The sequence below is a fragment of the Cheilinus undulatus genome, linkage group 13, assembly GCF_018320785.1.
Source record: "Cheilinus undulatus linkage group 13, ASM1832078v1, whole genome shotgun sequence".
NCBI classification, from domain to species: Eukaryota; Metazoa; Chordata; class Actinopteri; order Labriformes; family Labridae; genus Cheilinus; species Cheilinus undulatus.
The window spans coordinates 40032534-40047617 of record NC_054877.1 but is presented as its reverse complement, the minus strand read 5'-3'; the positions used below and the strand labels follow the sequence as shown (position 1 = coordinate 40047617).

At 39.5% G+C, this 15084-nt stretch overlaps 1 protein-coding gene across 5 annotated transcripts in view; it reads right to left on the bottom strand.

Moving 5' to 3' along the window:
* The window catches only part of carmil3 (capping protein regulator and myosin 1 linker 3), a 214089-nt gene that overhangs the window by 17096 nt on the left and 181909 nt on the right, over positions 1-15084 (bottom strand). For all 5 annotated transcript variants that reach the window (XM_041804349.1, XM_041804345.1, XM_041804346.1 and 2 more), the window contains 4 exons: positions 13316-13382; positions 12455-12642; positions 9446-9525; positions 2921-3040 (listed from right to left, as the gene is read on the bottom strand). In XM_041804349.1, coding sequence (XP_041660283.1) covers positions 2921-3040; positions 9446-9525; positions 12455-12642; positions 13316-13382 — 455 coding nt within the window. The remainder of the gene's footprint in view (positions 1-2920; positions 3041-9445; positions 9526-12454; positions 12643-13315; positions 13383-15084) is intronic.

The window sequence follows — 15084 nt, the reverse complement described above, 5'->3', positions numbered from 1 at the left end:
AAATGCTATCAAAATGCCAGAGTTTTGTGCTGTTTATGGCTTTGCCAACCAGTCGAATAGGGAAAAAAACCCCAAAACAATAGACAAAAAATGGGGCAGACAATTTTAAACCTCTGTTTTAAGCCTAGGGGGGTGGAGTCAGACAATGCCCATGTACTGTATGGTTTCTTTCCACCTGGCGGTCTGATTTGATCCTGTAGAGTTTGCCAAGGTAAACCCTAAACTTGCTTGTGTTTCCACGGTCAGTGTCCACCCAGCCTTGCTCATAACAATGGGAAATCCGTCACTTTTTTGAGAACTGCCTTATTTGGCTTGGTTATAAGAGCAAGTTGATTCCAAACAGCTCTTAATTTGGCACCAGTTTGGCTTTTTAAGCATGTATTAGATGACAACAAATATTTCATAAGGAAAATGATTCTCAACCAAGAGCCAGCTCATTTTGTTCATATAAGAGCAGGCTTATGGAAGTGTCTTATTCACAAACGGCACAACATTACTGAACCCACAAGGTTTATTAGCTAATCAGCACATCAGCGTACCCTTTAAAGCATTCTTATGACAAAACAAGGAGCCGCAGCTAGCCTTTTAGCCCAGAACAAGACTTACCAAGGCTCTTGTCTCCCTTTATCTAGTTAGATATGTAGTAGGAGGTCTGCAGGACTAAGTTATTTATATCCACTGCCTCCATGCCAGGTATAAATCACTCTTTTGTTAGTGAGAGTCTAATGTAAGTAGAAACTCTCTGTTGATGACTGCTTTCATGCGTCATCATGATCATGTGACTGCAAACAACCTATGGTGTCGGGCCAGGTGCAACGGGCAAGTCACACTGCAGGGTAGCCCACTGGAAGAGGTCGAGGCCTTTGTCAACTTTAGAAGTATCATTGACAAACATGGTGGAACAGATGCTGACACAAAAGCAAGAATTTGCAAAGTATGGGCAGCATTTGCTCAGCTCAAAACATCTGGAGCCCTAGAGAGATCTCACAGTGCACAAAGACCCAGCTTTTTAATTCAAACAAAGTCAGTGCTGCTGTATGGTTCGGAGACATGGAGAGTGACAAAGACCACCATAAACAAGGCTTGACACCATAAATTGAGATCGGGAGGAGGAGATGGGGATGGATCTTGCATACGCTCAGAAAACCAGTGACAAGCACCACCAGACAGGCCCTTTCCTGGAATCCACAAAAGAAGAGAAAACAAGGCCGGCCAAACAAAAAACTTGGAGACGAGACCTTGAAGCTGACACCAAGAGGATGGACCTCACTTGGAACCATCTCAGGACAGAAGGCCAACTCAGGGTCAGGACAGAACATGCTGGAGGCCTCCTTAAATCTTTGGATACTATGTACCATGGAGGACTGACATTTATGATAAACCTCAAGTCCTTAATTCATCATTTTACTCTGTACAATCGAGTTAGTTGCCCTTCTTTATCAGAGCACAGACTAAATCATTAGCTTATCCTTATTTATACGGCCAGACTAAATCTGCTTCCATCATACTCGTGTGATCTTATTCACGTGAAAAGCTCTGGAGGTGACAGTCTTCACTATGTGACTCAGTCACAAGACTTATTTTTGCTATCTGTATCCAAAGTCTGTCCTGAAACAGGTAAAAGGAGTTTCAGGTACACTGCTTCTGCAGCCTGGAAGCTGCTACGAGAGACTCTATATCTTGGGGAGCTGGTCTCTTTGAATCTTTTTAAAAATAGATTAAAGGCATTGGAGGATGATGCTTCAAGTTGTAGCTGTTTGGACCAATGACTTTGTGCTCTGTGACTGAGGATTTGTTTAATCTGCATTTATAAGTGTTATATTTCATGTCTGTAACTCTATTCATTGTGTTGCTAGCTGTCTTGGCCAGGACACTCTTGTAAGTGTGATTATTGATCTCAATAAGGTTTTCCTGGTTAAATAAAATTAGATAATAGTAATAATATACCCTAACAGGGGGATATGGGCCTAAGTAAGAAAGTTCTTTACTTTCTGGCCCCCATCTGACTTTCATGTATCATCAGGACCATGTCACTGCAAACAAGCCATGGTATCAGGCCAGGTGCCGTGCTTGAGGCGATGACAGCACATATCAGCATTTTATACTCATTTATTGGTCGCATCCATACATAGGTTGCAGCTAGCTCTTTAGACACAAAAATAGATGTTAAAAGTGCATCTTAATACACCACATTTTACACTAAAATAAACTGTTCAATAACCCTCAGGGACTGTGCCATCAATGACACTGACATTCTGCCACATCTAGATTTCACCCCATCCTCCAAGTGAACACATCTCTTGATGAAATAGCTGCTGCTAAAATGCAATTCAAACGCTACCAAACATGTTTTTCAGAAGTGATTTCTATATATTCTTTGAGTGAGTCATCTCTTGTGTTTTGCTCCTCTTTCACAGTACAGTAAAACTCGGCCTTCATGTGAGAGCAAGGACGTTCACCAGCTGAGGTTTTTGCGTCACCAGTTTTAGAAACACTTCAAGCTGAAATTGTAACCACCTTGGTCAGCTGAAACACACACTGTCACTACGTGCCCTTTTCTCTTTCTGTAAAATTTTTTAATCATGTAGCGCACAAAGAACACCTACTTTGGCTATTAATATGTGATTAATTTTTTTGTAGATTAAGTTCTCCATCCTGGACTTTTTCTATCTCTCAATACTGCAAGAGTACTTTTTTAACTGTTACATAACTGAAGCTTAACTGTACGCAAACCCAAGACGAAAAAGGAAAGGAAAATAGTTGGAGAGAGGAAAATATTTTCTCCCATTAAAATATTTATGAAGCTATGAAGTGACGTTAATGCCTGCACTGGATTTAATTTAGCAGCTTTCTTATTCTGCAGGTCTGGCTGCACTTTAATGCTACTTTGGTCTCCTACTGTTCTGGGCTGCATACTCACTCGCAGTCCTGACTAGAGATAGTGGAGTTGCGGTTTTTACGGAAACCGGAGAAAATGGACAACACGCTGCGTCTTTTCTTCCTCCTCAGTGACTGAGCCTGATGGAGGGATGACAACTGACTGAAAGAGAAGAGAAACAGAAGGAGAAATGAGAAATGATTGGTAAAGAAGACAGCAGATACGCACAAAGAGCAGAGTCAGAGAATTATAAATGTCAACCATTACTGAGCAGTACACATTCTATATTAACCATCATTGGTTTGAGGACACCAGCGTTAACAGCTGACATTTTATGTGTTCCTTATGCTAATGAACCATCTGACAAAAACAGAACAACTTTTTTTCCACTGGGTGCAGATGGTTTCGTTTATCTGACAGAAGGAACAGTTTATGCTGCCTCAATGAATCTTTTTCATGCACTGCTGCCGAGCACTAAGCAAAGTCACAAAGCCACGTCCCACTGTTTCAGTGCGGTTGGTCTTAGTGGTTTCTGAGGTGAACATTTCTGAGCTCCGCTGGCAGGGGGATCAAATTTGCAAGCTCGTGAAATTTGCAGACAAATTTCCGCCTGACCTGATGTTGACTTTTTTCCTAACACGAGGCAGGTTTAATATGATGACTGACTGATCAGAGGAGTGCAGCGATGTTGATGCACTTCTGTAAATTAAGAAAGCTGCTGCTGATGTGGAACAGTTTGGCATAGTGAGGGTATTAGATAAAACTGGATTGTCATTCATACTGTTATGATTTCCTATTATAAGTCTGTGTATTATGTGGAACTAGAAGGGAACTTAATATCAAGCCAGGGCTTTTATTTATCCTCGTATGTGAAATTCCCTTCTCTTTATTTGGGACTGATATAAAGATGAGACAAGCCTTTATTTCTAAACAAACCTCATGCATAGCAAAGATTGAAAAGATTATACAGCTGTAAATGTACACCTGAAAGAGCAGTGATTGTCATTAAAATTTTGTTTTCCTCTTTTGTGATCAGCAAACTATTACATCTCTAAATGTACAAGGGGCTTCTAATTCAGACAGACCTTTTTCTCTGCAAACCTGCTGCAGCACCAGATCAGTAAAAAGAGCTTTAAATTCAGATGTGCTTTTATTTGAAGATTTAGGAGTCAACCCCAGCAGGCTACATCACACATTTCTTTGCCAAGGAAATTTTGGTCATTAAAATTCCCCTTTGAAACTGTGAACCATCTGATCGGCCAGACTAAAGTGCATTTTAAAAATGGTCTAGACAAGCTACAGGCATTCATCTTCTAACAATTTTAACACTTTGAAGCGTTAATGCAATCCACAAGGTTTTCTGCTTACAAATGAATGACTCAAATTCTTTCAAGGTGCCGAATCAAACACAGAAAGTCATAAACTAGGGGCTGACATTAAGGAAAACTTTGAACTTGCACTCGAGGGTAGGGCTGAATGGTTTTAAAAAACAAACCAAAAAAATCTAATTGCCATTATGTTGACTCGAATTGCAAAAGGGAATGATCATTTTTATTCTCATTTTGATTTTAAAAAATATACAAAAACAAGGAAAGTAGGATTTTTGTAAACTATTCTAAAAAATTAACTTAAATGCTTGCATAATTTGTAGAGCATAACATCACTACTGCTGCAGAAAAAAGTATTAAACTGGTATTATGACACACATTTCAGGTTAAAAAATATTGCACCTTTTGTGGTTTGAAAATTGCAGTAGGACATATTAGATTCTAATTTACAATTTTTCACTTAGACTTCCTCAAGGCACTGTTTTTTGAAAATAACAAGCTCCAAATGTTACTACACTGGCCCAGAATCACCAAGTTTAACATTTTATATTCATATTCTGGAAAAAGAAAACCTTTAAAACCACCCATTTTCAGATTACTTGTCCCTAAACAGTACGTCTGTAATGTTTGGTACATTTCATAAAAGACGTACTAGTTAGCACTATTCAACTGTACATTTACCAGCACTTCATTCAAAATGCATTGCCACAATGCATTCTTAGAAAAGTATTAGTTTCCTTTATTTTAGATGGTGCTTTTAAAAAATGAGGACAACAACTTGTGCTGTACAAATCTACATATTAATAAGTGCATCCCCATCATGTGTATTAACTTTGCAAACAAAAAAATGAAACATTTTCTGCCAATAAACAGTCTGCAGTGATCCACAAGGAAAACAAAACAGAAGAAAACATTTTTTTTCTATAATGAGCAATGCTAAACATTGCTCATAGTAGAAAGTTAAACAGCTTAAAGGGGACATATTTTACCCCTTTAAGACAGGTTTATATTGGTTTCAGAAGTCCCCAAAAGATGCCTGTGAAGTTTTTTTTGCTGAAAGACAACCCAATATAGGATTTTTGTCTAAACCCCCCCTGTTTCAGCCCTGCTTGGAACGAGCTTTTCTATATCTGGGGCTTTAAATGTTACTGAGCTGTCTGCCCCTGACCATGATCCCCTTACAAGAGACCCACAACCATGGAGGATGATCCATGGATCAACTGTATCAATAAAGTCTACACCTCAAGGGTGGCGTACGGGGTAGATGTGGTGAGTAAGCACAACCTAGGGTACCGTCCGGGTGGGTAGTAGGGTTACCATGAGCCCCTAGTTGTGATGTGGATGTGTCAAATACCTGAAAAACACTGGTGGTCTCTGTGGATATAACCAGGGGTGAAATCGCTTGAAAACATTGTATTTTGCCTTGGGGGCCAAGTGACAGACGTGTGTGACGACGGGTCAAGCTTGACTCTGACCGCCCTCCCCTCTTCTCTCCCGCCCGGGATTATGGCACATAAAACATGCGATCAGTTGATATGGACTCTTTCAATCTTGTGTCTGGGCCATCAGGCTGGTCATAATGCCAAGCCCTGATTCAGCCCACAAATAAATTCTGCTGCCAGGGGGCTTTTCAGCCAAAACAACAACAATAAAATGATTAAAGATGATGAGTAGAGGATCACTGCTCAGCTCTGCCGCTGTTTCCTCCTCGTTTTGAACCAGGGACTATATTTAATAAAACTTTACTCCATACAGTCTGTTTACTCAAAAGTAAACCATCATTTTTGTTTCATGCATGAATTTCAAAGAATGAATGACAAAAAATATTTGAAAATAGCTTTCCTGGTTCAGGCAGCAAGCAACTTGCAAAGCATCTTGGGCCTGTTTGCAGCCCGATCCAGGAGAGGCACTTTTAACAGCCTTCCTTCCTGGATTATACTGGTATTGATCCCAGAATGCTTTAAAACATTGGTTCCCAACCTGGGGTCCGGGACCCCCCGGGGGGGTGGCAAAGATCTTAGAGGGGGCGTGAGGCTTTGTCTGATCTGAGGCTGCCAAAATTAGATTTGCAAATTTTGACTTAAACAATGATTAAGCAGTTTTTAAGTATTTTAAACATAGGTCTTTTGAGAAGAAACACATGCATAGGCCTTTTTGTAGGGTCTTATAAGTGAAGCAATTAAAATCGGTGATGATTTCTGACGTCAGGATATCACTTTTTCTTCTCTCTTGGGTCCTGGGGGGGCCCCGCTTTTCTTAGGTACATGTAAGGGGGGCTCCAAGGAAAAATGGTTGGGAAACACTGCTCTAAAACAAAAGCAAGTGGTTTACAGTATTTATTGAATGTAGTTATTGAAAGAAAATAAGCAGTGGAGGTGTACAAAGCTGAACAGCACTTCTGTACTCATCATCTCTTTTTATTGTATTGATTAGAGGTCTCTTGCAACAATATTTACCTTCTGTGTTATGTTTGCAGTATACTTGCACATCATGTGCTATTTTAAACAATCATTCAAGTCTGAATTGAATTAACTGCCCTTGCTTTTGCTTTACTGATAAATTATTGCTTTGTTACAGTTCTGAGCACAGAGAGTTTCTACTTCTAATACAGAGAGAGAGAACATGAACAATTCAGAGTGACCACTGGGCAGTTTCAGAGGAAATAAGCTTCTGGACTGTGACGGTAAACAAGATGATTTATTTCATATAATGGGACATGTTCTTGTTATTGAGCATACAGAGTTACTCTACTTACTGCTAATAGAAGCTCTCCACTACATCTGTCCCTGAGCGTGCTGTACATTCATCACTGATACAATAACATGACATCAGAGAACTCCTCATGCACACAGGGACATCTAATAGTTCTGTTTTTAATGCATTTAGGATGAACTATAAGCAGCTCAAGGGGGTATTCATAGAAAGACTTAGTCCAGCAGAGTGGGTTAAAATGGATTTAACTTGTGCAGATGCATTTGGTAGTAAGACTAAGCCTTGTCCTCTAAAACCAATATAGCTCACATCTTTATGCACGGTATGTTTGATGCAGTGAGAGACATGCTGAACAGGCAGAGGGTTTTAATCATTCACGTCAGTCCTTTTTTAATAAAATGTGTGAAGTCAACAGAGAGAGATGAACCACTGAGGACATTTTCAGCCTAATTACACTGATTAAATATGAAGTGCATCACATTAACTGAAGTGAACAGATCTATTCTTTTAATTCCTGTAATAATGACTCAGCAACTCATGAATGGGACTCAGCATTCTCATCTTAGGAAAGAAAAATAAGACATCTTACTGTGATCATTATTTGATATAAGAGTCCTTTTGTCATTTGATGGAACTGAAAGTGATGACATCTATTTTTTTTTATTTCTTTTACAGTCTGAGGCTCTGGGAGACATTGTTTCAGTGACTGCCAATTACACTGGGCCACTCCAATCTGTATATCATGAATACTGATTATTCAACTTTACATTAAGTTTAACTCAACACTCAGTATTTGATTAGACACTGTAGTTCTTTTTGGGATGTCTAACAAAAGCCTGAACATCAACATTTTCTTATTTCAAAATCGGATTTGTTTACATCCTGTTTTTCAAGTTTGAAGCTGTCCTTTTTTCTCTTCCGGCCATTATTTATCTCACACGTGTAAAAAACTCAATTTTTAAAATTTTTCTGATATGTAGAAAGCTAGTCTGTTTATTTACACAACAAACATACAAAAGACAATCATTCTAGTCTTACAAAGTCTGCATGTCCTGTATTGATGGACACAAGGTCTAACCCGCAATTTCCTCATAGGACGACAGCTCCATGCACTGAAGCACCGCGAGTTTGCTCCGACCGGGGGCGAGTGACCTTGCCCACTGGGAGTGTGTCTGGAGTGCTGCGCTGCGACGCACAGCCCTGACCAGCAGGCAGAGATCACAGGACAACTGCAAGTTCACGCAGGAATAGTATTTCAACAGCATATATTTATAAACGTACTTTATTATACATACAGTGCTTAACAAATTTATTAGACCACCTCTCATATTTGTCTCAGAGACCATCCAGCATCATGAAGTGCTTTAATGCGGACTCTTTCATTTTCAGTGAGCTCTCCACTTTTACCATTTTGAACAGGAATGAGGAATTTCAAACTGTATTCACCCAATTTTGAGCCGGCTCACTGGGCTTCTCTGAGAGGTCAGAAATGAATCAAGCATAACATTCAACCACTAAAACTCATTCTTCTCTTCAGGAATGCAAGTAAATAACTATAATTTGACATAATAATCAAGAAATATTAATGTGCTTTACTATTTTTTCAGTTTTTTTGTAAATCAGTAAATTTGAAAATTCATGGATAACAATAATAATTATATTTTAGCATTAAAAATATCATTTGGGTTAAAGAGCTTCTACGTATTAGTGTATTAACCATTGCAGAAACATAAAAAATGATTTTGGTAATTACCAATGCTGTTGAGTTAGGGCAGCTGTGGCATAAACCTTACTTTGGTTAGGGTTAGGGTGGTCTAATAAATTTGTTAAGCACTGTTTATATAATTTCTAAACTTACTTACAAATAGTATTTCAAATTATTTTACCTTTTGGGGTTAATTTATCATCCATCCTGGTGTAAGTCCATGATATTATTGCTTCTGCCATTGGGTGTGTACATTAGGAAGTTAAAAGGTTAATGTTTGCTTAAAGAATCTGTGGTTTTATGTAAAATTCTTTGGCTAAATGTCCTTAAAAGTTAACTTTTCCTCGTCAATGGCGCCGTTATAGCTCTGTGACCCACTGACCTCTCAGTGACCCTTTGCTTTCGGTGCAGGATGAGACGTCATGTTGATATAGTGATGATTTATGATCAGGGGTCCATGCATTGTGTTGTATTTTGAAAGAATCGGATATTCTATGCTTGTGACTTCCTGTTTGGAGCTTTCTGATTGACGGGCATTAAAGCGGTTTGCCAGCAGCTGGCGCTGAAAATAGACCTGCAGCATATCTCGAAGGAAGCTGAGTGGCGCTCCAGGCTGCTGGACTGGAACGCTGGTTGTGGAAATTTGAGGTAAATCTTCATCATTTTTATCTCTTTTTTTTTTTCAAACAAGATGTTGATGACAACATCGTGTTCAATTGTTTCACCAGAAATGCAGCACAGTCCACGTTTGTGTTCAGACGAATCGATTATATCTGTAATGTTTTAGTGACTCTACATAATCAAACATTTTCAGTGTCCTACCTGTCAGGTAGAACTCTCTTGCTGTAGAAATCAGGCAGTCCATCCTCCAACATACTAACGCCTCCATTCTCTGAGCAGTGCTGCAAAAACACAAACAACAAGACACAAATCACACAGGACAGAAAACAGGTAAACAATCAATCCACCATGCTGACAAATAGCTGAAAGGCTGATAAAAGGTTTTATCTTTCAGATGGCTGGCTGGTTAATCTGAGTCCACTGCCAGCAGGACTCTGTTTGTAAAACAACTCCTCATCATGCTGCTCTAACTCAGTTTGTACCGATTTAGAAAAAAGCTTTTACAAAGTCTTAGAACAAACACACAGCTGAGTTTAAGGCTGTCCTGAAGCCTCAGGGAGATGGTTGTAAAAGATTAACATATACGGCACAAAGACACATGTGACAGCTTCCTGCTTAAAAGGAACTTATTCTTAGAAGAAGGCAGCTGCATGGCGTACAAGATAAAGACAAAAAAGTTTACACAAGAGAGCTGGAAGAAAAAACAACAAAAAAACAATACCATGAAGCTTCCTGTGTTGAAATGCATGCACTGAATCGTATGTTTTAGTTAAGAAGTAAAGTAAAAGTTTTAAAGGGATTATTCATTTTTGTTTGACGTGGGGCTGTTTGAGATACTGCAGTTGTCAATAGTAAATGTATTAGCCACAGGAGACATCAGTCAGCTCAGCCCCTTCATTGAGACACTGGCCAGAGCACCAGCACAGGAGCTAAGCTTTAGTACACTCATCAGCTGTTTAAGTCAGCCTGCTGACATATGAGTGATTTTTGCACTGACTATGACACACTGTAAGCTGTGGATTATTTTATGTAAATAGAGAGAAAAACTACAGATGGAGACTCAACAGATCTGAAAATAGGAGAGGATAATTTCTGTCAAATTTTGGGGACGGAAGGATCCAAATCTACCTGGTGGTGCAGGTGTATGAACTGTAAGCCTTTGTCAAGGCTGTAATGAATGGGACTTCATGAAAAACAAATACCACACATATGCATGCAGTCTGCAGCACTTGTCATCTCAAGTTTCCTGCTGAAATGGATGCCAGAGTTTTTCTGCATTTATATTTATGTTACAAAAACACACTGTGATAGAGCTGTTGAAGAGAATAAATGAACTGTAATAAAAACTACATCCATTCATGTAATTTGTCAGCTGCTATTTTTTTCCATGGCATTATCTCAAGCCAAGATGCAGTAATATCCAAGTTCACATTATGACTATGAGCCTACTAGGCAAAACTGAAGTTTACTTGTACACTCTACAGCGCACCAGTGCACTGCAGAAAGAGAGACACATTTGTCTGCAAAAAAACCCAAACAAAATAAAGAGCCTCTCTGACAAACCAATAATGCACTGAAATGTATCGAACATAGTGTACACCAACACTGTAATTCTGCTTAAAGGCAAAGTTTCTTTAAGTAAGTAAAATTATGTGATACAAACCCCAATTACAAAAAAATGTAAATTAAGCAGAATATGGTGACAAGATATTTATTTTTCAAACGTGTGAAAAAATTCACACATTCTAAAGCTGTTGCCTGCAAAATATTCCACAAAAGTCGGGACAGGGGCCTAATTACCACTGTATTACATCAACCTTCACTTTAAAACACTTTGCAAGTTCCTAGGATCCAAATACACTTATTGTTGAAGTGCTTAAAATAGGAATTATATTCTGTTCTTATTTGAAGTGCATCTTAAGCCTTGTGACAATGCAAGATTTCCTTTGTCAAATTTTGTACCTGTACTCTTTGACTGTGACGCCATGCTGTTGTACCTCATGCAACATCATCTGGATGGAGGCATATGTTGGAAAAAATCTGTATGTACCTTGCAGTATTAATGGTGCCTTCATGGATGTGCAAATCACCCGTCATGGGTAATGCACCCCCACATCATCACAATTGCGGGCTTTTAGACTTGGCATTGATGGTCTTTTTCCCGGCCATTACTTTCAAAACAGTTTGAAATGTGAACTCATCAGACCGCAACAGACTTTTCCACTTTAGTCATGCCATCTCAGGTGAGCCCAGGCCATGAGAAGTCCCCAAGCTCTTCTGGATCCTGTTGATATATGGCTTTAGCTTTGTATAGTAGAAGCTAAACTTAAGATTTGTAGATGCTCTGACATACAGAGTTAACTGACAACGGTTTTCTGAGGTGTTCCTGAGCCCACATTGTGACAATCATTACAGAATGATGCAGGCTTTTAATGCAGTGCCACTTGAAAGTCTGAGGTCACAGGAATTCAATGCTGGTTTACAGACTTCATTATTCTCTAGATTCTCTCAATCTTTGAATGATATTAAGGACTGTAGAAGGTGAAATCTCAGAATTCTTTCGATTGCATGCTGAGAAACATTAAGAAACTGCTGGACTACTTGTGAACACAGTCTTTTGCATCCCTGATTGTGAACCACTGACTTTCAGGAGTGCGTCCTTTTTACCCAATCATGGTACTTTCACATGCTACTCAACTAACTTGTGTAATGTTCCTGGTGTTTTTTGAAATTCTTTCTCAGTATGTTTTCAGTCCAGCCCCAGCTTTTCTGGAATATGTTGCATGAATCAAATTCTGAATATATAAAATTCTGAATTTATAAGTTTAAACATTGAATACCTCATCTAGGTGATGTGTTCAGCTGAATATATGTTTTAAAAGGATTTGCAGATCACTGTATTCCATTTTTATCCACATTTAAGACAACGTCTAAACTTTTTTGGAATTAGCGTTCATAAAACCAGATCAGTGCCTCTTACACACTAATGACAAGTACCCCATACAACCCCTCTTCAAATAACAAAAAAACTCAAATGCTTTTTAAATGAAGCAGAGTTAAGAAACCATGTCAGTAAAACTCAAACATATGTTCATATCTGAGGAGTTGCCCTTTTAAAGTTTCTGCCAGCAGACGCTTGAGGGCAGATGTTTTCTGTCTACTGAAAACAAAGATCAAAAGTCACTGCTATGCCACATGTAATCAACTCACAGACTCTGGGGGAAGATGTCCCAGTCTATGCCTGCGCGGTGGGCGAGGTCTGACATGGGTCACGTGCCTCAGAGGGGAGCCATTGGTTGGAAGAGTGGACAGACTCTCCCATGATGCCGAGTGGGTGAGTGAGGCAGAGTGGGGTGGAGCAGAGGGGGTTGGAGAGGAGCTGGGCTCATCCCCGAGACCTAAAACAAGATGAGAAATATTGTAGAAATAAGGAAATATCATTTGGCTTCTTAATTTATAATCATTAATAGACAAATTGCCTGTTAAAGCTTCTCCATTTGTTGTTTTAAAAGAATAAAATCAACCATTAATTATTGGAAATATTTAATTTTGCATGGTCTAAACATGCTCTGAATCAAAAGTGCCCTGAGATAACTTCTCTTGTGATTGGTTACGCTATGAATTGAAATGACTTGGCTTGACTTAAACCCAAATAAAAGACTGAAACATTATGTCAGCTGCCCACTGTTTTGGAAAAAAGACTCAGTAAACTGGAGAAGTCTTACTTTGAAGGTCTACAGCATATTGAACAAAAAATGTCAGGTGTTTCCTAAGGGTGGTATCAGAAGAAAGGCCATGTTATTACCTCTGAAAAGGTTTATTTTTTAATTTAGGGCATCTTTTAAGCACGATTAGATGCACTGACTAAGATTTCATTGTGCAAATTCAATCCCATCTAAAAGATTACAAAAACATGATCACTCTTTTAATCATTGTAAAATGCTGATTTACAGTGAGGCAGAGGAAATACAGTACTTTCTCAGCTAAGATGATCCTGTCCTTATTTCTCCCGCTAAATCATCTTTGGGGGATTTAGAAAAAAAAAAAAAAAAAAAAGTTAAAACAACTCACTCAGTCGGGTGGAGACGGGTCGGATTCTTCTGGTTCTCGAGCTCCGCTTCTTGATCGCCATTGTGTCCTTTTGTTAAAGGAGATAAATCCATGTTTAACAGTGACATTGGTCTGTATATCAATTTCAGACAAAAATACAGACATGACAAGCACAGACAGCTGGCCAAAACAATTGTAATGCTGTAATTGTTGAATTCTAGCACCAAAACTAGTTACACCAAAGGTTTTTTGAAGACCTTCTACTAAAAATCAGTGTTTACATTTCAGAAGAAATAAGAAAAGTGAAGCAAAAGGCAGTAGAAATGTTAGACAAAGAAGAAATACAGGATGCAGGTTGCAGCACAAGGGCATCAGAGGCACTGGACAGCGTGGGAGGGAGTCGCGGCTCGGGTGATTAACTAGGCAGACATTTGCAAACTGCCACAGGCTCGACTCAGCTTTATCATCAGTGTGACCTACAACACCCTACTCTGCAGCCCCTGCGATCTCCATCAGTGATTTGTGAAGCATGTGATCTCTGGCAGCACTGCCTGTCAAGTTGCAAAATCGCACTGACACAGGGTCGTTTCCGATGGCCACACAACCAAGTGCACAGGAAGCTGGGAGAGGTGGTGGAGAGAAAAAGGCAAGAGCATGGAGCACAAAGTAGATCCAACTCCTAAAACAGAAAGAGCCACCTGACTCCAGGCTTGGAAAGTCATAGCTTTTAGTCACAAGAACTCCCAGAGCCTGAGAAAAATGCTCATGACAGGGGCATTTACCGTTGAACTCTATGTGGCACTGCAGCACCAGGATTTTTATTCTCCATCTCTTAAAAATACTGCATATTAACATCAACCTGAAAAATGCTAAAAACCTTAGACATTTATTTGACATCAAATTTTTTATCACTTTTCAATTTCCCCATACTATACAGCAGAAGGAAACCTTTCTTGCACACTGGGGCTGGGGAGGGTTGGGGGTTATGAGTCATGTCTCGGGAAAGTTATGAACAGAAGATGGGTGTGGGCCAAGGCAGGCAGCCCCGTTTTTCCAGTGAAATCTCCAGCATCAGGTTTATGAACCTCAAAAAGAAGATCAGCACTGCAGATAGAGCAGCAGTGTTGATCAAGGAAGAAACTTAACTATGCTGACCTGGATGGGGAATGCAGAGAAAGTACATGAAATACAAGACTCTGTTAGCCCCACATCAGGCAAATAGGAGCACAAAATCTAATTTTAGGGGTCCACTGTCCAAAAATTGGAAAAAGGTCTGGCTTCAGACCACCTCTCGAAGGTGCTGCTCTGCAGACTAACACTATTGGTGTGTCTCAAATTGCATAATTCTGTTAGTCTACTGTATAACAGTCCACTGAAAAGCAGTATAGAGCACTTAATCAGAGCAGCTTCGTATTGTCTAGTGCAGGGGTTCTCAACCTTTTCAGCCCCGCGACCCCCAAAATAAAGATGCCAGAGACCGGGGACCCCCACTGTACCTGAAGGTGGTTGAACACAGCCATGCACAATTTGGAAAAGTCACGTACAGACAAGGCCGTCCATAAAGGGGGATAAATGGGAGAGCTTTCGGGCGTCCAGCCAAACTGGGGGCTCATGCAGGTCAGCAAAACCATGGTCTATTGTAAAGTTAAGCTGTGATATCCATATTTCATATTTAACCTAAAAAATAACCACTCTTATCAAAGAAACAAATATCTTTTTTAATCATTTGTCTAGTAAATAGCCTTCTTAAAAATGTAAATTTCTTTAAAAAGAATCAGAATGGTTTAAAA